This window comes from Sinocyclocheilus grahami, unplaced genomic scaffold (genome assembly GCF_001515645.1).
Source record: "Sinocyclocheilus grahami isolate Dianchi unplaced genomic scaffold, SAMN03320097.WGS_v1.1 scaffold769.1, whole genome shotgun sequence".
NCBI classification, from domain to species: domain Eukaryota; kingdom Metazoa; phylum Chordata; class Actinopteri; order Cypriniformes; family Cyprinidae; genus Sinocyclocheilus; species Sinocyclocheilus grahami.
Window position 1 is genome coordinate 303,981 of NW_015505948.1, and position 25,455 is coordinate 329,435.

Consider the following 25,455-nt stretch of genomic DNA (forward strand, 5'->3'; position numbering starts at 1 on the left):
GGCGCCACTTTTTTTTAAGGGGGGGGGATAAACACAAACATGAAACTTGTAAATAAAATTATCTGATATATAGCCTATGTACAATTTAATAACATATAGCCTAGTTTGATATATGAATTGGGTGTTCGTCAAAGTTTGCATGCGGTCGGAGATTCCCGTGTTTACAGCTCCATAAAATAACCTACTGGAAGCTCTATAGTTTTGCTGTATAGGCCTATAGATAAAAATATTCAAATTACAAACACACAACATTTTGAGTTACTTCCATTTCTGAAAAAAATAATGTAGGCCTGGTTGAGGTTATAAATACACACGCCTGGTTTTTGTTTTAATTATCCACCGTACATAAAAAAACAACAAAAAACATTTGCAATCAAGACAAAAAAGCCAGAAGTGGATGTAAACCAAATTTGGCCCAGACTCTGTTGCTATCTGTGAAGCCAAGCATAAGAATAGCCTACTAATGTAAATTTGTTAACCCACAGTAACAAATTTTAACAGATTAATTGCATATTTTCATTTGCTGCATGCTTTTAAAAACACAATAACATTTTTTTTTTTTTTTGAGGAAAATAAAAAAAAAGATACATCTCGTATAAGTTGCATTTTCAGAAATAATAACGGCAGGCCTAATAATGTTGTAATGTACCAACATTATAAACACTATAGGATAATTTAGTTCCCCTCACTTTACAACAAATCCTTTAAATTTAACCGTATCAGAACAGAATAAAAATGTACAAATATATAATTCTAATGGATAAATATAATTGTAGTATATAATAATATATGCTTAGCAATAAACATGCCAAAACAAATTAATTTATAAAGAAACGTAAGGTAAAGTTGGGCTTACTTCTCTCAGGCACAAATCCAAATGTGTCCATATTCGTGATGTAGCTGAAGCTAAACTATTAGCCTTATTAGGTAAAATAGGCATTGTAGTTCACACGCGTTCCAGTATCTACGGAAAAATATCATAATGAGCAAAAATATGATCTATTCTACATTCAAAAGAAAGCCTTTGGCTTGAGTTGCAGAAGGCATGGGATAACATTAGTGTTGAAGTTCTCAAGAAATTTATTGACACTATGCCAGAGAGATGTGCTGCTGTAATTGCTGCAAAAGGTGGACATACCAAATATTAAAGCTAAAAGTGGATAAAAACAGTATGACTCACTTCATCTGATATTTGTTGTGCTCAGAGCAACCATCTGCATGTTTCATGAACATTATGAAATTAAATAATGTTGTGAGGCAAAAAAAAATATTTTTCCTAAATTCCATAAATTTAAGTATTAAAGATATCTTAAAATTTGAAGATGTAAAAAGTCAAGTTTGTTAAGACTCAGTATCTTATGAATTAAGATATTCATAAGATATCCCCCTCCACAAAATAGTGGATTTCACAGTATTATTGAAATTATTTGAGATGCTTACTGTGTTGAATGCACTGCTGAACAGATAAGACTTAGACTTAGAATTGTTTATACATCCAGGCACTTTGCCGTACCTGACTTTTACTTGTTTCAAGTTTGCATGTTTGTTTACATTGGTTTTGCTGTGTTGATTTAATGTTCATATATAACTGCATGTGGGTAGTTGATGTACAATTTATAGAATGGAAGTTTCAAAAAATAAAATAAATAAATAATAAAAAGTGCCTTTAAAGAAGCTGGGCCCATCTTTGGGTATTTGGTGACATATATCTCATTTATCAAGGAAATCCTATTTTCAGGTGACTGCATTTTGTCAAGAAGATGAGCACAATTATGAAGCTCCAAACATGCAAAATAAAAAATGTGGCAAAGCAGCATGGACTGTAATATTTGAGGATTCTGTGGATAAAGATGCACTTCGTTCTCTGAAACCACTGCAGTACCCTCCACCACCACCATCTTTCAAACTTGTGCAGCGAAAGCAACGGGTCGTTTGCCTCATCCTTGATGTCTCAGGAAGCATGGGAGTATGACATTATCTTCATTTAAAAACAAAGATGCTACCATGATATCCTTTTCTTGTTACCAGTGCTTTGAAATGAGTTTGATAAATAAGTTTAAAAAGATTAAAGGAAAAAAAAGTTTTCTCACCCATTTTCTAGGGCTCTAGAATACTTCAGCAGCTACAGGCTGCCACACATTTTCTGCGGAACATCGTTGAGGATCAAGCCAGTGTTGGAATTGTAACTTTTAGTACTGAGGCTTATACTCTGAGCCCCTTGACTACTATTGACAGTGACACCACAAGAGAGAATCTTATAAAACTGTTGCCAAAAGTAGCAGATGGATGGACATACATGTGTAAAGGCCTCAATCTAAGCTTACAGGTGCCATATTAATTGTACTAGTATGCATTTTATATGTTTGTGATATATGAAGAATAGAGTTTGTTCTATGCCAGTGATCCTTTTTTCTTCAGGTACTTCGAGCGGACAATGGGGATGCATTAGGAGATGAAATCGTTTTTCTGACAGATGGTCAGGCAACGGACAACATTGCTGGTTGTGCTCCATCTGCAATACAAAGTGGTGCCATTATACACACACTAGCTTTTAGTAACAGTGCAGCTCATGCACTGACAGAAATGGCAAACAAAACTGGTAAGTGATATCAGCACAATTAATAACTTACTGTATCTGTCTGTGTATATCATATAAGCGCCAGTTTATTATTCAATGCAAAAATGTTTAAAAACAGGGGGAAAATTTTTATCACCCAATGATAAGACCACATCTAACCAGTTAATGGACGCGTTTGCTTCACTTACATTGTCAACTGGAGATTACACAAACGAACCAGTTCAGGTTTGTCAAGATGTCCCTTATTGCCCACAATAAATGTATTACTCTGAGAGTGTAATTAATCATAGTAATTTTTATCATTCCTTTAGCTAGAGAGTATTGGAGCAAGAACATCTGATTTGTTCAATGGGACAGTATCAGTGGATCAGACTGTTGGGAACAAAACCAGCTTTGTAATAATCTATGAAAACAGTTTTCCCAGTATTTACATACAGTCTCCAAGTGGCTTAATCTACACTCAGACAAATATGAATCATGATGTATCACAGAAAACAGTCACTTTAAACATTCCAGGAACTGCAGAGGTATGATAACCTTTATCAACCAGTTATTTATTACGCTTATAGCTCAAACTATTAACATGTAGGCCTAAATGTGTTACGTAGCACAATAAAAGGCATCAAGAGTTGTAGATAAACATTCATCAACTTCAGACTAAGAAGATATCACTGATAATTCAGCAGATACACTTACAGCAACCCCTTACTGATCTGGTTTTACTCTTGTGTTTGGTAGCCTGGGGACTGGAAGTACAGTATCCAAACTAAAATACTTCAGGCTTTCACTATAACAGTAACTAGTCAAGTGGCACAAGCTGATGTTCCCCCTGTCACTGTCAAAAGCCACATGAACCAGCAGTTCAGTGACGGCACTAAACCCATGATAGTGTTTGCTGAGGTTAGTCAGAATTACAGGCCTGTAATAAAGGCTGAAGTGTGGGCTACACTGGAGTCAGAAACTGGCTCCGTACATACATTACAACTGCTGGATAATGGAGCAGGTAAATGACCAACAATAAAATATAAATTTTAAATAAAATAAAATAAAAATGAATAAAGTGTAAGGTACTTTTCCCAACTTTGGCAAATGATTTAGAGATCCATCTTTTACAGGAGCTGATGCTTTTCAAGATGATGGAATCTATTCCAGATATTTCATAAAGATGGTAAATGGGAGAAGCAGCTTGAAAGTAAGAGTGAAGAATCAAAGTGGACAAACCAGATTTGCTGTCCTATACGTACCTGGATGTGTGATAAACGGTAAACCTTGAGATATATGTATATGCATAATTATTAGCCATGTTGATATTATCTTTTGGGAGTAATTTCTCAGCCAAATTTGATGTGAGATTAATTTGCAATTAATTAGATTAATTAATCGCCACATCATGTAATTAATTAGATAAAAAAATGTAATTGCTTACCAGCCCTAATAAATATATATTATATAAGCTCGATACCATAGAGCCCCCCCACATAACAAATCCCAATTTACTCCCTGTATATATGTACATAAAAACCTACATTAAAATTAATGTATATAAATTATTTGTTCATCATATAAAGCGAACATTTTGCTTCAGATCTGGAATGGCGTTCTCGCTCTGATGACGTCAGTTTGGCGGCTTCGGGAGAATCCTCTCGTTAAGTATGACTGCATGCCTCTACTCATTTCACTTGAGAATACTATCTCAGCAGCCATTTATGAGCACTATTTAATTAATATTACATATTTAAGCTAAGCATTCAAAAAATTGCTGTGCACACTACAGTCTCCGTGCTCACAGTGTCTCAGACACTAATATTTTAGCTGAATCACTGTCTGGCCATCTGGGATTTCAGTATGGAGATAAAGGGGTTATAATTTTTCTGTATTACATGACATCGTGGGTGTATCGTGGGTTAGCACAGTTTGGTGTTTTCTTGGGGCGTCTGGCAGAGCGTTAGGACCCAGAAGTGGTGAAGTGTGATGTCAGACGTAACAACGTAGCATATATTCTTAATCACTATCCAACTGTGAATCTGCTATGAGCAAGAGGTGGCGTGAAGTTGCACCACAAAAAAGCCTCGCCCTTTATTCAATATTCCGTTTCACTTGGGTTAAGGCTAGAAGGGATACATATGGCGCTACTGGGCATGCGCACAAAACTACAGTGTAATTTTTGTCACACTGTACAACAATAATTAATATTTTGTGCATTATTGCAAGGGGCAGGTTTAGGGTTGGGGTAGGTGTGACTTTAATAAAAAACAATCTAATAGGTAGAAAATTAAATTTCATTCTTAGTTTCCAGTCGGAGCTGTATCCCTTCTAGCCACAACCTTTCACTTGGAAATATATCACAACACTGAAGTCAGTTGCAACTTCTGATTCACGGGTACTTTACTACTGATATTTTTCAAGGTATTGAAGTTAGAAATTCCTGTATCATGACCACTAATTCACATACCTTGTTAATAACATAAAAGTGGGTTTTATTCAAAGTAGCTATTATCCACAAACTGTAGATCTTTGATGTGAATGAATATTTTTTGGTAATTCATTAAATATTGCCGGCTAAAAAGTAACTAGTATCTAGTACTCTGAGTAGTTTTTGAGAAGAGTACTTTGTACTTTTACTTAAGTACTGTTTTGGCACCAGTAATTTTACTTGTAGTTAAGTATTATTTCAGCAATGTAACAGTACTTGTACTTAAGTACAAATTTTCAGTACTCTGTCCAACACTGATACTGCTATTAACAATTCGCTAATAACAATCTGAATTCTATGATACTGCTGCTACACTCCATGAAAGTACTATAATTGCTGTAAACCCAACTGAATACATAAATAAGAAATTCCAGTTTAAGAGTGTCCTACTATTAGCTACATTGTACATGGGCTACTGATTGGAAATTATTTATTATTAGTAGTAATTTTATATTTTAAATGAATTCATGATTAATTATCTTTAAGCTATCACTAAACATGACTTCCATAATAAACTCTTCACTATCGCTGAACCAAGGTAATGAGTGAAAAAGAGATGTGGCCCCTTTAAGAGTGAGCTCTCCCTCTTCTTAAGTGCATTGCACGTATAATTACACAAGTACATGTATAAGTGGGTATATTATTTTCTGTTGCTCATTAAGTTGTTATGGTTAAATAGGTAAGCTGTTGACAGTATGACATTTATGAAAGACGGTTATACGGGTTCTGACTTAAAACACTGAACAACGGTGAAATGCCAACTGCAAACCGACCCCACTAACGTTAGTGAGGTGTGCATCTTGTATGTGTAACGAATGAGGCGTGACAATGGAGTAGGGATCCAAATGCAAGGCTTTTAATTAAAAAACCGTGATCAAAACAGGCAGGGTCAAAATATCAGCGAAACAGTACATCCGAGGCAATCCAAAAGAGTAATCCACAAAAACCAGTAGGTCAGGGCAGGCAGCAAACAATCATAAAACAGATAAATAGTCCAAGATCAAAATACACGAAGAAATGAAACTCGGGGAAAACAGGAGAATGTAAATCTGATGAATGCAATAATGTACTGAAATCAGAGTGAAGACTGTTTACTTATCTAGTTGCTAAGTTTCAGAGAAACTCTGAAAACACGCTGCAAGAATCTCAAGTGAATGCTAGCCAGCCATATAAATGCAAGGCAGTAAGCTCATTGGCTGCATATGCAGCATGAACCAGTCAGATTGTGTCAAGTCGTTTAACTCTCTGAATATCATCAGTTATGTTAACAACCCGTCAGCCTGCACCATCTAGAGTTTCATGAGTGAACTACATATATATATATATATATAGACAAGATTGATATTGCTCTTATACATAGTTCATTCCTCAATTAAAACTTGACAGGCTATTATGCCATCTTAAATGAGGTTCTACAATACAATCAAATAAGATAAATTAAATATATAACCAAACTACATTTATTTTCATATTAGATATTAAAAATATTTTGACAAATTATATTAATTAAATATTTAGAATCACAGAAGTATGTCTTCATACCACAAACTCTTCATGTGGTATGTTTGATGGCATTACAGGGTGTCCCAAATGAACGCATTTTGTCAAGTGGACTTCAACAGATATCCTGAGCTCAGTGATTAGGGAGCAGTAAACACTACATAGTGACAATGTCAGCTGGAATGCAGCTTGTCAATCATGAAGTTTTGTTCCTGAATGAATCTGTTTCGAACAAAACGTTTGTGTGAATGATTCAGTTATTCACTCATGAAGACACTTTATTGGTGTAACCCACAGAAAGTCAATGAATTAATGCAAAAACTGGAACTAACTGTTGTTTAAATGGCAATATACTGTAATTACCTATAAAGCTGTGTGGAGAAAAACATAATAATAATAAATTCAGGTGGTTCCTCTAATTTCAATTGTAGTGAAGCTGAAACCTCCAAAGCCTCCCGTTTTTGAAGAACCACTTGACGTTGGAAACTTTACCAGAACAGACACCGGAGAGAGTTTTGAGGTGAAACTTTCAGGCATAGCTCCACCAAATTTCCCTCCTAACAGAATCACAGATCTTAGTGCTGAGATCCAGGAGGACACGGTGCTTCTCAACTGGACAGCTCCTGGTGAAGACCTCGACCAAGGGACAGGTAACGCATACAATTACTATACCAGTCTTTAAAAGGTTTTTCATTTGTTTAACATCTTGTTAGCTGACAAAATAAAAGTTGTTTTAAAGTTACATCATGAAATAATGTATCTTTAATTGTCTTGCACTGCATTTTTTTTTTTTTTTGGTTTCCTTTAAGCTAAAACCTATAAGGTCAGGTGGAGCTTTGACCTTAAAATGCTTCGATTCAACTTCAGCAATGGTCATTCAGTCAACACAACTGCGGTCTCACCTCAGAAGGCTGGATCAGTTGAACAGCATTCATTCAATCTCAATATCACAATACAAAATGGCACCACACTCTACTTTGCAATTCAGTCGGAGGACAAACAAAAAGCAAAATCTGAAACCTCCAACATTGCTCAAGCTTCAAAGATCCTCCCTGCTCCAAAACCTCCAGGAATATCAAACCCAGGCATGAACTTGACAGTTCTTGTCATTTCTCTGTGTGTGGTAACTATGGTCATATGTTTTATTGTTGCTGTAGTCATATGTGCAGTGAAACGCAGAAAACACTCTGCACAAAGTGATACGGCATTAATATTCGCAAACGAATGTCAAAACAATCTGTATGCCTAATGTGACATAAGGTGTATACATAAGTATGTACATCCAGCAGCGTTAAAACATAATCAATTCCATCAAACAGAATGTTTTATTTTTATATATTTTTGCAGCATGTGTAATCTTGCACAGATTATTAAGAAGGATTTCTGTTTTTGTCTATCACGTAGGATTCTGTGGACTGAATATAGTTTCATAATTATTCAGTTTGGTGTACAATTGTCCACTGTAATACAAAACAAATCCTGAACTGTCTGTTCCTCAATGATTGATTCTGCTTTCAAGCACCCCTGGTGGAATACGACCAGTTTCTAATTAGAAAACAGTAACCTTTGCTGCCTCATGCGATTTCTGCTCCTGCGTGTGGTTGAATAACATTACATTGTGACCATGTTACCTAGTGTAATATCTTCTCATAGTTATATTTTCCTTCTTTTCTTTTTCCAAATAAATGACCATTTTATTATGAAATATCTCCTTTTTACAGCACTTTCAAAACACTCCTAATACACTGTAGTAAGCCATTGCGGTCAAGCCAGCAACAGTTTGAAAATCAAGCCAGCCGTGATATATATATATATAAGAAAATGTGTGTTCAGAGTGATTTTCACTGATTTGCCCTGACTTTTGAGATATTATTACAAGATTTCATGCTTTGAGATTTTTGTTGTACTTCTACTTTGTTATCCTTTTTATGTATTGGTGTTCTGGCAGTTGTGTGTTTCTTTGAACAATGGTTTTCTTTATTTTTCTTTAACGATCACCTTTCAAGTTATTGTTTTATATAGATGTGTTTACAGCAAGATTATAAAAAAAAAAAAACAGACAAAATAAAGTGTATACTTTCTCAAAATGCCTTACTTGCTTTTTGTTTTACTGTACTGGAATGAAAGTTAGTCGTAGAAGCATTGTTATATAATGAGATTTAATGTCTGCTCTGATAGTGAGCGCCAATAACAAAATAAGTTCACAATTAAAAACCAATCATTAGTTTGTTCGTTTTTTTTGTTTTATTTTAATTTAATTTTTTTATTATGAGGGGCCATACAAGCCACATTCATTCTGGCACTCTCACACACTTACATTTTCCTTTCACGTACATTATTTGCATGAAACACCTTTGATGAAAAATATGAAATTGGCCTTGTTGCTGTCTAGAAACACAATGCAGGTAAAGCCACAAATCTGAACACCCTATAACTCTTAAGTTTCATGAATGTGTGTCGTGAAGAAATGTGTCTTCTTCACTCACAGTGAAGAACTGTGCAGACCGGTCAGAATCGGCAGATTGGTCACCGGTTAGGGGCGATTAAGCTGAAAATCAGCTAATTCTGGTCCCTGGCCGGTCAATCGGTGCATCTCTACATTTCAGAGGTGCACAAAATTAAGAAAATAAACATTTATGGGTTGAATTTGAAACTACTAAATCAGCAAGTGACAGGACAGGGGCACTTTAGGGGCCAATAAGATTTAAACTGGGACCAGTGCCCTCCAGTGCTCTAGTTCAGCACATTTGCATGCGCACCAGCAAGCTGATAACTCACAAATATCAGCTTATTAAAATAACCAGTTTTCCCCATTTACATCCACATCAGCAACCTGACAACACTTGCGCTTACATGACTTTATTAATAAATCAGGTTATTTCCCTGTAGTGATGTCAAAGCATAATAATTTGCTTATATGACTGCGAGTATTCCAGATTTAAGCAATAATACCATTCCTATTTTCTGTCCATGGATTTGAAGTGTCATGAAACCCTAAAACACATTTATTTTGAGATGCTAATATATATGAACAGGTTGCACATCTGTGAAAACAACAATATCACTCATTATGTCTATTATTAAGGGGAAAGTGGTTATTTTTTCTTTTTTTTGGAGCAATTTCGTTCTTCTGGTTCAAAAAGCTAAATTGAACCTATGTCACGAAAAATTACGTATATGCATTAATTTGTAGTGGTTATTGGCTGCCATGGGTGGAGAGTACGCATCTACGTCATCAGTTTTCTGAGTATTTCTCAGTATTATTCATTAGAATGAACTCTTATGATCCAATGTGTTATGCATGAGGTCGTATTACAGCGGCGAATTCTAATCTCATGAAAGAGCTTCCGCACTGTCAGTTCATCTCTGTAAACATGACCGTAAAACAAAAAGTAACTATGCCTTTATTCTTTCTGTTTTAAAGATATTTTAATATTTATTTGTCTGTATAATGGGTGTGTTGTAGGTCTGTGTTGGTTGTTTTCTCCCCTCTTCCCACCCTCTACACTCCCACTTTTCCGCCCATTTCTGGAGTCTTTTTCAGATCTAAAGCCCGAGACACACTGCGCAATTTTCAGCTGTCCCAGATGAAAGATTGGCATCGTGAAACAATCACGGTGATTTCTGTGATCATGGCTCCTAATCGGTGGTTCTGTGTTGTACAGTGAAAGAGAGGTTAAAAGACGGCCATTGCCACGGTCTTGCGACCAAAGATAGCCTACGATGAGCATCATACAGTGTGTTTGCTGTTACGATCCACGTTTACTGACCGACCAATAAAACTGCATCATGAAATCAACGTGACCTGGTGCTAAAACATAAAACTGCTTACCTCTTATCCCTTCCTCTTTCGCCGCTTCCACTTTTTTCAGCACACATAAAAATTTTAAAGTAGGATTTATCATGCTCCTTTTGTTTACCACTAGCGCATGCTGATGACGTTTTATTCTTCTATAGAAATGTGCGTTGTAGCCTACGAATCAATAGGTGTCATCATCGTACAGTCTACACACATGTCGTAGCCAAGTTTATTAGATCCATGTCGCACAGTGTGACATGCATTGATCTTATAGGATTGCTAAAATCGTAGTGTGTCTCGGGTTTAAGGTGTGAAAGACCAGTGCTGAAACAGGGGGTTTTATGATACTTTAAAACCTCCTGAAATTAAAACTGAGATGTTGAAGCAGCACCTCTGATGAATCACAGTGATTGAATCTAAAACCTTCAGCTGATACACAGATTATTAGCCCATATCCATGCATTTGTAAGTTACTGAACTCGCTATGACAGAAAACAACATGATTTGAATTCTCGATGCAGCATTGAAGGCTGTACATTTGTGTCGACTAAATTCGCCAGCCTTTGTGAACACCTAAAGTGGCATATTCGAGATGGTAAAAAATGGAATGTTCGATGACTGCCTGTAAAAAAGTATTTTAAAGTGAAGTCATCATTTTCAGCACACCTCAGTAGAAAGCATAAATGTGATTTTCAAAAATCTGTGCAGATATTACTGAGATTTCTGTTGCTGTGCCAAATGTGAATAATGTTACTAGTTGATAAACTGTTTAGCTTTGGGTAAAATGCAGAGCTTGTCACTGTCACTTTTTACCCAGCTGTCCAATCAATGGAGTAGGGGCGGGACAAATACTACACCGACCAATCATCCTACTTGTACAACAACTGAACAACAATAGAGAAGTTAATATCGCTGGTTACTGCATTTTTATATGTTTTAATATTCTTCAAAATGAGATACTAGTAATACGTTACTGCCGTGGATATTCCACCTCATAGCAACCAAAGCGTCTCTCCACTAGAAAAACGCTGTGCCACCAAAGCGGTCTCCAGCACCACCAGCTGGCCGTTTTAAGAAGAGCACCTGACAGTTTTTCAGCTGGCTAAAAACGCTTTGGTGGACACACGTTATTGAATATTTATTGTTAGGCATATGGCCTATTAGTGTTTTTTGCATTTATGCAATATACTGGAGCCAAACCTGAGAAAGTAGATCAGAATATTCCACTTCTTTCCTGGACATGCAATTTACGTAGCTGTAATTCATAGGCGGGGGTTATGCTAATTGTGAATGAGCGTGCACGATCACCCTATTTACGAATGATTGGAATTCATTAACATACACGTTTAAATATCAAATCTGATGTGTATGAAGTGTTTGTGAATTTGGAGGAGAGTTTTTGGGAAGGTCCGTTTTAGGCGCAAATTAGGCCTACTCAGAATTTACTCCTATATTTACGAATGTTTCATGAATGAGGCCTATTATGTGTACACATTTTGGAAAATTTAAATGATTCTGATACACTTATCAAACTTTATTATTTGTTGTTGAAAAGTGTAAATCAGTTGTTGATCTGGGTCTACACTGCCTGCAACAAGAGTCAAATCCTGAATATTTATGTATAAACACAGAGAATCTGGCTGATTATTACCCTCTGCCAGTGTACAAACGCTTTGACGCTGATTTTGTTGCACTTCACCATTCTGTTTGTCTTAGGTAAGAAGGTAAAAGATGGAAGCTGTCATCAGAAGTGCTCTCCCAATTCTGGATAATGATCGACTGAATGACTTGATATCAGAATTAACGAGAATTGGTGTCAAATGTAATGTGGTGTTTGTGTTTTGTTTCATGTTCATGTTTCACCCTGTTAGTGTCATGCTTCCCTTGCCCTCATGTATCGCTGCCTTGTGTATGTGTCATGTTCTGATTGGTTGTCTTAGTCATGTGCCTTGTTTCCCATTGGTTTGTTCATGTCATGTGACCCTTCTTGTTTGATACAAGTAGCCATAATGTTCCCATTGTACCTTGTCGTGTATTAAAGTTGTAACCTGCTGTCGGTGATTCTAGTCTGTTTATGCCTTGTCAAGTCAAGTCAAGTCTGTTCAAGTCAAGTCTAGTCAAGTCTTTGCACATGGGTTCTCACTACGCTCGCCTTCAGTGGACTAATTCGTTACAGAATACACAACCAGCCAAATGAACCCAGCAGATTGCCTAGTTCGTCTCCGACAGGAAGACCTATCCATAGAGGATTACGTGGCTAAGTTCTGTGAGCTTTACTACCAGGTAGACTTGAATGAAACCTTCCTAAATTACATTTTTCGTTTTGGTTTAATTAAGGACATATCAAGTTTAATGCCACGCAATACTCCTCACTGGACTCTTGAAAAATACATTGACTTTGCCTTGTTGCTGGCTGATTCACCATTCACTGTGGGTGTCATGGAGGAGGAACATGACACTTCCCCAAAGCCTGTTCACGTCACGCCTGCCAAGCCCCAGACTGCACACGTCATGTCTGCTTCGCCAAAGCCTGCTCACGTCATGCCCGCTACTCCAGGACCTGCTCACATCATGCCAGTTAAGTTAAAGTTTACGCATGTCATATCTACCAAGTCAAAGCCTGATCACGTCATGTCTGCCAAGCCAGAGTCTGCTAACATCATGTCTGCTACCCCAGGGCCTGCTCACGTCATGTCTGCCAAACCAGAGCCTGCTCCCGTCATGTCTGCTACGCCAAGTCCTCTTCACATCACATCTCCCAAACCAGAGCCTGCTCCCGTCATGTCTGCTACGCCAAGTCCTCTTCACGTCATGTCTGCCAAGCCAGAGCTTGCTCACGTCATGCCGGCACATCAAGAGATTCTTCACAACATGGCCGCCTTTCAACAGCTTCATCACAAGATGGCCGCCACACAAGAGTCTCTTCGCAAAATGGCCGCCCTTCTAGAGTCTTGTCACGTCTCAACTGATCTTCCAGAGTCTCAACACGACATGGCCGCCATTTCAGAGTCTGCTCACGTTAAGCCTGAGTCCCCGGCCAAGATGGCCGCCACACCTGAGTCGGACGCGGAGCTTGGGCCAAGACTGAAAAGACTGATAGCTAGCGTGATGTACTTACCACTGATGTCGGTGAGAGCTGCAGGCATCCCGGTGACGCCAGCGCTCTCAAGCCCTGCCATCTTAGAGGTCCTGCCACACTCTGCTGCCCTTCCTGTAATGGCAGTCGCCATTTTGAGCGTGTGGGCTGCACACTACGCTCCAGAGTCCTCTTCTGTCTATGAATCTGCTCCTGAGGCCTTTCCTGTCCATGAATCTGCCCCAGTGGCCTCTCCTGCCTATGAGTCTGCCTCAGAGCCCTCTCCTATCCATGAGTCTGCTCCAAGGGCCTTTCCTGTGCCTCCAGAAGTGGTAGCATCCGCTGCAGAACCTCCTGAGGTGGTGGCGTCTGCTTCCAAACTCACTGCCTGCCCTGTCACGGCCACGGAGGCCGTTCACAAACTCACTGTCTGTCCTGTCATGGCCATGGAGGCCATTCATGAACTCACTGTCTGTCCTTTCACGGCAAAGGAGGCCATTCAAGAACTCTCTGCGTGTTCTGTCAAAGTCAATTGGTCTGTCCATGTCTCTGCTCCGCCATGGCTCCCTGATCTGCCTGCACAGCCATGGCTGCCCGCTCTGCCTGTTCCTTTTCACGGGCCTGGCCCTCCATCCCTCACTCAGTTCCGCTTCCACTCCACCACCCTCCTGCACTTTTTGGGTTTTGTTTGGGCATCTGGAGCCGCACTTAGAGGGGGGGATATGTAATGCTTCCATGATTTCTTGTTTGATATAAGTAGCCATCATGTTCCCATTGTACCTTGTCGTGGATTGAAGTTGTAACCCGCTGTCAGTGAGTCTAGTCTGTTTATGCCTAGTCAAGTCAAGTCATGTCTAGTCAAGTCTTGCGCGGATGCCGTGCGCGCGCTCAAGGAAGTTGGACATAGTGGTGTATTAGAGGTAAAAAATTATATAAATACTGTTCGGTTTCTCACACAAACCGATCGTTTCATGTCTTAGGACATCAATGTGTCATCACGAGCCGCAGGGTTTAATTTGGATTTGTCTGTGCATGTTTTTTTTTCTCTCATAGATTTTGTTACCATTGCCATGCATTATATGACTGATAGACTGCAACGGCTGGACTTAAAAATCATAATTTGTGTTCTACTGAAGAAACAAAGTCACCTACAGCTTGGATGCCCTGGGGGTAAGCAGATAAACATCAAATTTGCATTTTTGGGGGAACTATCCCTTTAATGTCAGCCCTCCACCCAGTATTTCAGATCTTCAGGAAAGGTGGCCTTTTCTCTTCATGAAGAGATTCTTATGCGCTCATTTCAAGGAATTGACTTTGATTGATCTTGACCTCAGATTAAAGGAATCCCTTTGTACCAAAGGGGAAAGGATTCTCTGTGTCTTCAAAAATCTAAATTCCAGGTGGGGAAAAGAAGTTTGAACAATCCTCAAAGACATTAACAGAGAGGGCAGAGATGTTGACCCAGGCCTTGTAGCTGTTCTGTTGATGATGGCCCACTTCAAAGAAAAGGACGAATCGCTGTTCCTTTCAGCGGATGTATTTTTTTTTTCCATTTATATAATTGGTAATTGACAAGCTTATAAATCACACAGAATAGAGTGTATTGAAAATTTGAAATAGAAGAATGTGTCCTGTGAGGGGTAGGTTTAGGTGTAGGGCAATAGAAAATACAGTTTGTACAGTATAAAAACCATTACGCCTATGGAGAGTCCCAACAAAAAAATGGAAACCAGTGTGTCAGTGTGTGTGTGTGTGTGTGTGTGTTATAATAAAATTGATCCTGGCTCTTACAAGCTTTATAATGGGAATGAATGGAAGATGAGTTTTTGAAGCTAAAAATAACTGCTCCACAAGGCTCCAGGGTGTTCCTAAAGGTCTTCTGAAATGAACTGATGGGTTTGTGTAAGAAAAATATCCATATTTAAAATTTTATAAAGCAAAACATCCAGCTTCCAGTGGACCGTGACTTAGGAAGAATGTGTAATGTCTCTCGCAGTTCAAAATGCTTACACAATGTCCTACATCATATATCACAAAACTGTGAACTGCGAGAGGCATTATGCATTCTTCGTAAGTTGCGGTCCACCAAAAGCTGGATGTTTTGCTTTATAAAGTTTTAAATGGATGGATGCACTTTTTTGAGCTTCAAAATCTCATCTCCCACTCACACCCATTATAATGCTTGGAAGAGCCACGTTAAATTTTATTATAACTCCGACTATGTTCATCTGAATGAAGAAAGTCATATACACCTCACAGGTGTGGCATATCAAGATGCTGATTAGACAGCATGATTATTGCACAGGTGTGCCTTAGGCTGGCCACAATAAAAGGCCACTCTAAAATTTGCAGTTTTATCACACAGCACAATGCCACAGATGTTGCAAGTTTTGAGGGAGCGTGCAATTGGCATGCTGACTGCAGGAATGTCCACCAGAGCTGTTGCCCGTGAATTGAATGTTCATTTCTCTACCATAAGCCATCTCCAAAGGCATTTCAGAGAATTTGGCAGTACATCCAACCGGTCTCACAACCGCAGACCACGTGTAACCACACCAGCCCAGGACCTCAACATCCAGCATCTTCACCTCCAAGATCATCTGAGACCAGCCACCCGGACAGCTGCTACAACAATTGGTTTGCATAACCAAAATATTTCTGCACAAACTGTCAGAAACCGTCTCAGGGAAGCTCATCTGCATGCTCATCATCCTCATCAGGGTCTCGACCTGACTTGAGTGGGCAAATGCTCACATTCGATGGCGTCTGGCACTTTGGAGAGGTGTTCTCTTCACGGATGAATCCCGGTTTTCACTGTATAGGGCAGATGGCAGACAGCGTGTATGGCGTCGGGTGGGTGAACGGTTTGCTGATATGTCAATGTTGTGGATCGAGTGGCCCATGGTGGCGGTGGGGTTATGTTATGGGCAGGCGTATGTTATGGACAACGAACACAGGTGCATTTTATTGATGGCATTTTGAATGCACAGAGATACCGTGACTGAGGCCCATTGTTGTGCCATTCATCCACGACCATCACCTCGTGTTGCAGCATGATAATGCACGGCCCCATGTTGCAAGGATCTGTACACAATTCCTGGAAGCTGAAAACATCCCAGTTCTTGCATGGCCAGCGTACTCACCGGACATGTCACCCATTGAGCATGTTTGGGATGCTCTGGATCGGCGTATACGACAGTGTGTTCCAGTTCCTGCCAATATCCAGCAACTTCGCACAGCCATTGAAGAGGAGTGGACCAACATTCCACAGGCCACAATCAACAACTTGATCAACTCCATGCGAAGGAGATGTGTTGCACTGCGTGAGCCAAATGGTGGTCACACCAGATACTGACTGGTTGACCCCCCAATACAGTAAAACTGCACATTTTAGAGTGGCCTTTTATTGTGGCCAGCCTAAGGCACACCTGTGCAATAATCATGCTGTCTAATCAGCATCTTGATATGCCACACCTGTGAAGCGGATGGATTATCTCGGCAAAGGAGAAGTGCTCACTAACACAGATTTAGACAGATTTGTGAACAATATTTGAGAGAAATAGGCCTTTTGTGTACATAGAAAAAGTCTTAGATCTTTGAGTTCAGCTCATGAAAAATGGGGGCAAAAAAAAAGTGTTGCGTTTATAATTTTGTTCAGTGTATATATATATACTGTATGTTTGTATATATTTTATTGTAACGTTGTTATTTTATTAAAATGACAAAACACAAAAGAGTTCTGAGTATTTCTACCTTGAATGGCCATGGCGGTCAAATTGACCGTTCGCATTACAGATGGCTATAATTTCAGCTTTTGCGACTTTTTCCCACGGTTGAAGATGCGTGAAATTGTTGCCTAGCAACTTTTGTTCTAGTTGTTGTATATTGTTGTTATAAGCTAAAATTCCAGTTTGTAAAAAAGCTGGATGGACACCTCCAATTCAACAACTGCTGTTTTTCAATCTGCCATGGTTCCAGGTATGTTAGGCTGATAGGAAGACTAGCCTGGCTGTTATCAATAAGAGCCTACTTCAAAACGATTAAGCTACTAAGAGCAAATACATTCTATTCAGGCAAGTTTTTATGAATTTGCAAGTTATTAAGATTGTTCTTATGAGTGAATTTGTTCATTAATTGTTTTAAAATACTGTAATATGAAACTCTTGTGTATAAATGTTACTACGGGTTTGAACAGTTGCTACTATGAGCAAACACATTCTACTCTGGAGAGTTTTTTTTTAATTTGTAAGTTTTTAAAATTGTTATTATGACTGAATTTGTTCATGAATTGGTTTAAAATGCTGTAATATGAAACATATGCATAAATGTAACTGCAGGTTTGAGAAGAACAGAGTTTGTGAAGAAAACTGAAAGTTCAATCTGCAAGAAAATTGAAACTTTATTTACATTTTTACAATTGAACAATTAAAAACAAATTACACTGTTGTCATTGGTTATTTTTATTATTTACTGAGACCTGATGAAATACAGTAAGTTAGAGTTTGTACAGTTTTACAGTAAATAGACAAATGGACAATGAGTTACAAGTTTCATTTTATTGTATTAAGATATATTACTGAAGAAAAGACCGTAAAATTAATGTATGTTTTACAGTAAAAAATACTATACTGTAAATGCATTTACAGCCAGATAAATGGCACTGTAAATATTAATACAGTATTTTTGCTGTAAGTTTAATTTATAGTAAGTTACTGGCAAACTGCTGCCAGTAAATAACTGTAAATTCTACAGGATATTTTTTAACAGTGTAGGAGTCAATGGCTCCTTAAATTATTAGTATTTATTTTTATTGTCTGGAGCACTGTAATATAATATAACTTGATATGTACATTTCCTGAAGAAAATGAGAGTGGTGCTTGCCGTGGCAAAACTCGCCCCTCGGTTGCTTCTAGAGCATTGCTAGGATGTTCTGGGTGCTTACTATTGTGTTGCTAAGCGGCTGGTAGTTGTCACACATCATTACTATTATAGAGTTCTTAGTATGTTCTAAGCCTGCTTTATGAATGAATGAATGATGCATTTATATAGCGCTTTATTGTGTATTGTTGTACACCCAAAGCGCTTTACAATCATGTGGGGGGTCTCTCCTCAACCGCCACCAGTGTGCAGTATCCACTTGGATGATGTGACGGCAGCCACAGGACAGCAGCCCCAGTGCGCTCACCACACACCAGCTACAGGTGGAGAGGAGAGAGAGTCAATCAAGTGGATGGGGATTATTAGGAGGCCATGATTGACAAAGGCCAGGGGGGCAATTTTGGCCAGGACACCAGGGTTACACCCCTACTCTTTACGAGAAGTGCCATGGGATTTTTAATGACCACAGAGAGTCAGGACCTCAGTTTAACGTCTCATCCGAAAGACGGTGCTATTTGACAGTATAGTGTCCCCGTCACTATACTGGGGTGTTAGGACCCACACAGACCACAGGGTGAGCACCCCCTGCTGGCCTCATTAACACCTCTTCCAACAGCAACCTATTTTTCCAAGGAGGTCTCCCATCCAGGTACTGACCAAGCTCAGCCCTGCTTAGCTTCAGTGGGCAACCAGTCTTGGGCTGCAGGGTGATATAGCTGTGGCTACACTTGGTTACACTTAAATTTAACACTTAGCTAATCACTATTAGCATGTAGCTATTCACTAGCACGTGTAGCATGCATGAGGGAAGCCCTGTTTGCAATCAGGAGTAAAAAGAGCAAAAAATCCATGTTTCTATGACATTTCTATCCAAAGATATCTCTTTTGATCTGTTTTCAATGGAGGTCTATGGGGTGGTTGCTAGGGTGCTGTAAGTGCTTGCTAGGGTGTGGCTATGAAGATCATAGGTCATTACTTATTGGTTACCTAAAAGATGAGTCAAATGAGTGTGTGGGAGTTACAGAGAGAGAGAAAGTGTTCCTAAGGGTCTGTGTGTGTGTGTGTGTGTGTGTGTGTGTGTGTGTGTGTGTGTGTGTGTGTGTGTGTGTGTGTGTGTGAGTTATAGTGATACTGAAAGTGACAGTTGAGATTTAAATTCATGAACATTCCGCCATTGTACGTCAGTGGGACTTAAGTCACCATGTTTGCATGCACACCAGTAAGCTAATAACTCACAAATATAAGCTTATCAAAATAACCAGTTTTTCCCGTTTACATGCACATCAGTAACCTGACAACTCAAGTAAACCACGCTTACATGACTTTATTAATAAATCAGGTTATTTCCCTGTAATGACGTCAAAACATAATAATTTGCTTATCTGACTCCGAGTATTCCATATCAAGCCGTTTTATTGTCATTCTGCTACATGTGAGGACATATAGTGGAACGAAATATTGTGTCTCACAGGACCATGGTGCTATATACTAATTAAACATAAATATAAACATACAACAATAGAAGTATAAAAAAAAAACAATAATAACCTATACACAGTTAAACATCTGACTATGCATATAATATAAATAGTTGACTATATGTCACACCCTTGGACTATTTTGTTGTGTTTTCATTCCCTATGTGCTCAGTGACCCAGTTTTCCCCGTGTTTGATTATGTTAGTCAGTTCACCTGTGTCCTCATTAGTTGATCCTCCTCACCTGTCTGTCCCTCGTTAGCACCGCTATTTTAGTTGTAGTTTACCTCACCGTAGCTGTGACAGAAGACCGGACCTAGAAAAGAAAGAAAAGTAGACCTGTCGTGTTTTCCCCATTTATTTTCCCATTTTTGTCCGTTTTTGGTTTTCTAAATGGATTATTAGCCTCCCAACTCATGTCCATTGTCTATGCTAACCCTGACCTGCTTGACTTTGCCAGGGACTTCAGTGTTTTCGCCACGTCCTGCCCATTTGACGATGAAACACTGAAGTCTCTGTTCTGGATCGGGGTGAATCTTCACCATGCCATCAACCCCCCAGACACCACAGGACTGAGTTGGAGGGAGGCCATCATCCGGTGTCTGGGGATCGTCAACCAGTGCCAATCCTTGACTTCTGGGGGCCCTACGCAAAACTGTGTCAGCGGGGGCAGGGGGTATGAGTGGTTATGAACGAATGAATGAAATGCATTTGTCCGTGTTTCACTCCGTCTCGAATCATGCTCGCGGAAAGCGCTTGAGAAACAGTGTCTCTTCCGCGGCTTGGTACGCTTTCAACTCGTTTAACTCGTCTCGAGCAAGACTGTATGACATTCACATTACATGATTTGACTGATTTTTATGTAGAAAGGGTGACAGCGCACCGCATTAAAAGAAATCATCATTCATGTTTTCATAACCACTGGCCAAATTCAAAAACGAAACTAAAATCATCTTTGAGAGCAAGGAGGCCGCCTGGTGTTTCGGGGCCCTATGCAGCTTGCGTATTTTGCATATAGGGAGGATCGGCTCTGGCGTCAACTCCCGATCCTGAACACAGCCAGAGCCAGAGCCCAGCCCACCATCACCCTGCTGCGCAGAGCAAGAGCCTGAGCCCACCTCTGAAGGAGAGCCAGAGCCTGCCATGACCGATGAGCCATCGCCAGAGAGAGCGACAGAGCTGAGGATATCCCTAGAGCCTGTGACGTCAGACCAGATGCAAGAGCTGGCTATAGTGCTCGCCACGGGGGAGAGCGCCATGGACAGCGATAGCGCGGAGGAAAACACAACAAAACAAATTAGCGACAGACACTTAATGACAAACAAGCAGTGTTAATAATAAATAATATTATTATTGGCTCAGCGGCCTAGTAAATGTCCTCTCTTACGTTATTTGTGCCTTCCAACTTGACGTGAATAAAAGCTAGTTCGTTTATCAGCATATTTTTTTCCCGATAGAGATCCCACAGCGGGCGGAACTTGTCATAAAGTTAATGATAACAGGGCCTACCCATTTAGAGTAAAGATATGATTGGTCAGTTTTTCTGTCATTTGAAATTAGGTTGCCATTGATTTACTATTGCATGGCCCTCTGTCATTTCATAGATGGACCACCAATCACAGACCCGCAAACGTTAGGCAGAAACATTCATGGAGAAAATGGGCGGACCTTATTGGTGAACATGATTTCACCAAGTACATCATGTTCCTGGATCAACATCCTTATAACTTTTCAGGAAATGTCAGTTTTAGGGTTACGATCAGGTTTAGGTGCTTCTACACCCTTGTTAATCAGCTATCATTTAATCAGATATTATTTGGGTAGGGTTAGGGTTAGGGCTAGTGCTAGGGATTGGGTTAAGTCTATATATTTGGACTGTAATGTTGATCCAGGATCAACAAAAGATGTTGATCCAGGAACATGTCTTAGTTGGCAAAATCACGGTAACCACTTACCCTACAATTACATGGAACAAACGGGGTAAAAAGTTGGACAAACACAGAAGAAGTGTATATTTGCATAGTAATTACAGAGAAAAATGTTGCAATAGTTTTAATTTAATTGTTTGATGACCAAATTAAATACTTTTTTTCATTACAGTATACAGTATATCCACTGAAATACAAAACACTGAAAGTATCCTTCTCCATAAGGGAACACTACGGAAACAAAACACTGAGTAAAACGCGAAAAACAAAAACGGAGGGGAAACACGGAGGTTACAGTTTCTGGGTCTGGTATTCTGTCATGATTCCGCTACTGTGAGGAGCACGGAGTGAGGAACGAGGAGACGTGGAGTAAACTTCAAACGAACAGACTTTAATAAGCATCCAAGGAACCGGGAACACACACGTAGCGGGGAAAGACGAACATTCAATACCAGACAAAGAAACTCAGAACAGGACTCACTATAAATGGACATGACTTGATGAGGGAATGACGAGACACACCTGGAACTAATGAACAATCAACATGGGAAAACTAGATCAGGGCAGGCACATGGAGAGGGAAAAACACACAGATAGAGTACAGGAGCATGACACCTAAAGGTTTGGATGTTTTGTTAATGACATTTATTACTGCAAAATTAATATATAATATATAAACTGTACATATATAAATAAAGGTGATTTGACTAGTGCAGATCAATTCTATTTATATCCACATAGTCATAACAGTATAAAAAGGAAACTTTTTGATGAAGGGGTCTCTGCCCCAGTACTGATGAAAAGCAACATTTACATTTATGCAGACACTTTTATTCAAAGGGAATTATATTGCATTCAAGGAACACATTTTAATTTCCCTGGGAATCAAACCTATGACCTTGATGTTATTAGTTCCATGATCGAATGACTGAGCTACAGGAAGGCTAGGAAAATTCCTGTTAAGGAAATATTTCAGACAAAAATGTATTGAGAATTTCCCCACCCTCAGGCCATCAAGGATGTAAATTAATTTGTTTTCTTATCAGATAGATTTGGAAACATTTAGCCTTATATCCCTTGCTCACTAATGGCTCCTCTGCAGTAAATGGGTGACGCCAGAATGGGTCTAAACAGCTGTTAAAAACATCACAATAATTCACATGAGTCCAGTCCATCAATTAACTTCTTGTGAAGTGAAAAGCTGTGTGTTTGTAAGAAAAAAAATCCATCATTAAGCAGTTTTAACTTTCAACCTTCACTTTGCTTCTTTCTCCAAATCTATTCCAATAAAGGAACAAACTCATCTACATCTCACCAATGTACTTGTATTTCTCTAATACAAAACATAAGTAAGCTTGACCAAAGTTCTTGTGGGGATGTATTGAATTTATTGAAGGTTGTAGCACAGCAGTTCTTCAGCAGCAATGTTAGCATGTCTTTCTTCAAACAATCTTATTCCAAGGTACTGCATGTAAGGCCAGACTTTTATACCTGGTAACAAATATGCTACAAACAATACAATAACACCCCACGAAGAGCCAATGATAGGGTAACCTTATGATGGCATGATGCTGACCTAATAGGCTAATTATATGGGCCATTTTGGTCACACATTTGTAAGCAGATGTTGATTGCTTCTGAAGCACAGTCACAATATAAATGCATCTTTGAAGTACACATAATTGAAGTACACATAATCTTTCATAAGTTATCTTAGCTGTTGATTAGGCTATACCAGTGGTTCTCAACCCGCGGGCCGCATGCGGCCCACCATGCCGAACGCAATAAAAAAAAATACTTTCAGTTTTACAATTCATTTTAGTTTTTACATTAATTTAAAAATGTACTAAATAAATTTAAGCTATAGCCTAATATTTTTATGCAAAATAATTTTGTTTTTCATATATTATTTTCAGACATGAGCAGTACTCACATAGCCCAATTAACGTTACGCATTTAAAGTAACGACCAAGTGGCCAGCGGCAGACAGTGAGCATATGTTTGATCAATTTAACCTTCTCAAATCATCACGACTTGACTAAAATAAAATCTATAGATATAAAACAGTTCAAGCATATAACAACGTTTAAACGTTAAACCCAGATAAATGTGCGCTGTATCCAATAGTTTGTGCAGAGAGTGGAAGCTGAAGCGCGCTTTGCAGGACATAGAGACGCCAGCGCGATCGCTTGCATTTTTAAATGCGTAACTGTAAAGGGTCTACTTTTATTTGTGTGCACTTAACAAAACGTTGTGCTTTTATAAAATAAGGAAAACAAACATGATGCGCTTTCTGCCGTCTCGTCTTGAACAGGCACGTGTCACAAAAATGAACCGAAACTCAGCGAATACATGCCTCACAGACATGATAAATATATCTATAGAAAGCTTTAAATTACTACTTAGCGAAATAAAACAAATCAAAAACAAAAACTCTTTCATTATGATCATAATCCGTAAAGATGTACTTCTCTCTAAAGGCGCGTCTAATGAAGAGATGGCGAGTCAGGATCGGCAACTTCATCCTTGCGACACCGACTAACTTGAAACACTAGTTTATTAGTAAATAATTCAAATATCTCCTTACTGTTTCCCCCTGACGCATTTATGGTAATTACTTTTGCCGATGCTTTGCGGCAAGCTTAAGCCTATTGCGTGCATTTGAACGCAGAACTCTTCAGCTGCGCTGTCGGCACGCATGCTGCTGCTGCGGGACACTAAACACCGTCGAGCCGCTCTTGACAGTCTCGGTCGCACGGTCTCGTGTTGTTTCCACCAGCGGGGCAATCTTGTTTCATCACTAATTGATGGATGTCTAAAATATCAAAATAAGGAGAAGCCTAAAACAGGCCCGAGGCCCTGCCCGCGTCTGAACTATGACGTGAAAATTGGCCAGAAGCCCGGCCCTAGGGGCGTAAAAAAGTGGGGGCCCATCGGGCCCGGGCTGAAATGCATGGCTCTAGCTCTGATCTAGCACACAGAAAACGATTTGACTGAAAATTTATCAGAAGAGATGAAAGAAAGATAGTGGTCATCTGCGCAATTCGGAAAAAGAGGCGGCTTTTCTGCATTGGGTATGTTTATTTTTTTCTTTTCTTTCTTTTTTTACTCTTTGTACAGCAGTTATTGTTCATTCTAAATTAAATTTATAATGTAGAATATGTGTTACATAAATACATGAAATGTAGAACATATAAAAAAGTGCTCGTGGCTCTTCTGCCAGTGGGTGCCCCCCCACGCATAAAAGTGAAACTCCGCCTAAGATTGTGCTGTTACTCCTTTCGAGCCGAAGTTCACAAAATTGGGTGTTATTTATGGGAAGTAGAATTATTTATTTATTTCAATGAATGTAATTGATTAGATATCATAATATTTAGGCTATAATATTATAAATCAGGTTGGTTTGTATTGCTGAAGTAATATGTAAATGATATGCGTGCGGCCCGCGAGACTTGCACTTGGACCATAGTGATGCCCGGTGGAAAAAAAGGTTGAGAAACACTGGGCTATACAAACAGGGGACTGCATATAAATGAATAAAGAAATGCCATGCAAAACAGGAATATAATTAGTGCCGTATGCTGCCTTATGACACTGTGATGTTTTTTTTTTTTTTTCAGATTTCCTGTTTCCTGACATAAATTTGATTGATACCATCAGTTCATGCCAGTAAAGAATCCCTCTATTTGACCTGGCGTTGTTCAAAACGGTGTTCAGGAGTTGCTGTTGATCTACACTCCGCAGCT

At 39.1% G+C, this 25,455-nt stretch overlaps 1 protein-coding gene across 1 annotated transcript; it reads left to right on the forward strand.

Annotated features, from left to right (window-relative positions):
- Positions 1-3,701: 3,701 nt before the first annotated feature.
- On the forward strand, positions 3,702-7,800 carry LOC107561368 (calcium-activated chloride channel regulator 4A-like). The gene is made up of 3 exons (XM_016245803.1): positions 3,702-3,840; positions 6,983-7,201; positions 7,361-7,800. Exons 1-3 carry the CDS (start codon positions 3,744-3,746, stop codon positions 7,798-7,800), a joined length of 756 nt encoding a protein of 251 aa, XP_016101289.1. The 5' UTR covers positions 3,702-3,743.
- Positions 7,801-25,455: the final 17,655 nt, after the last annotated feature.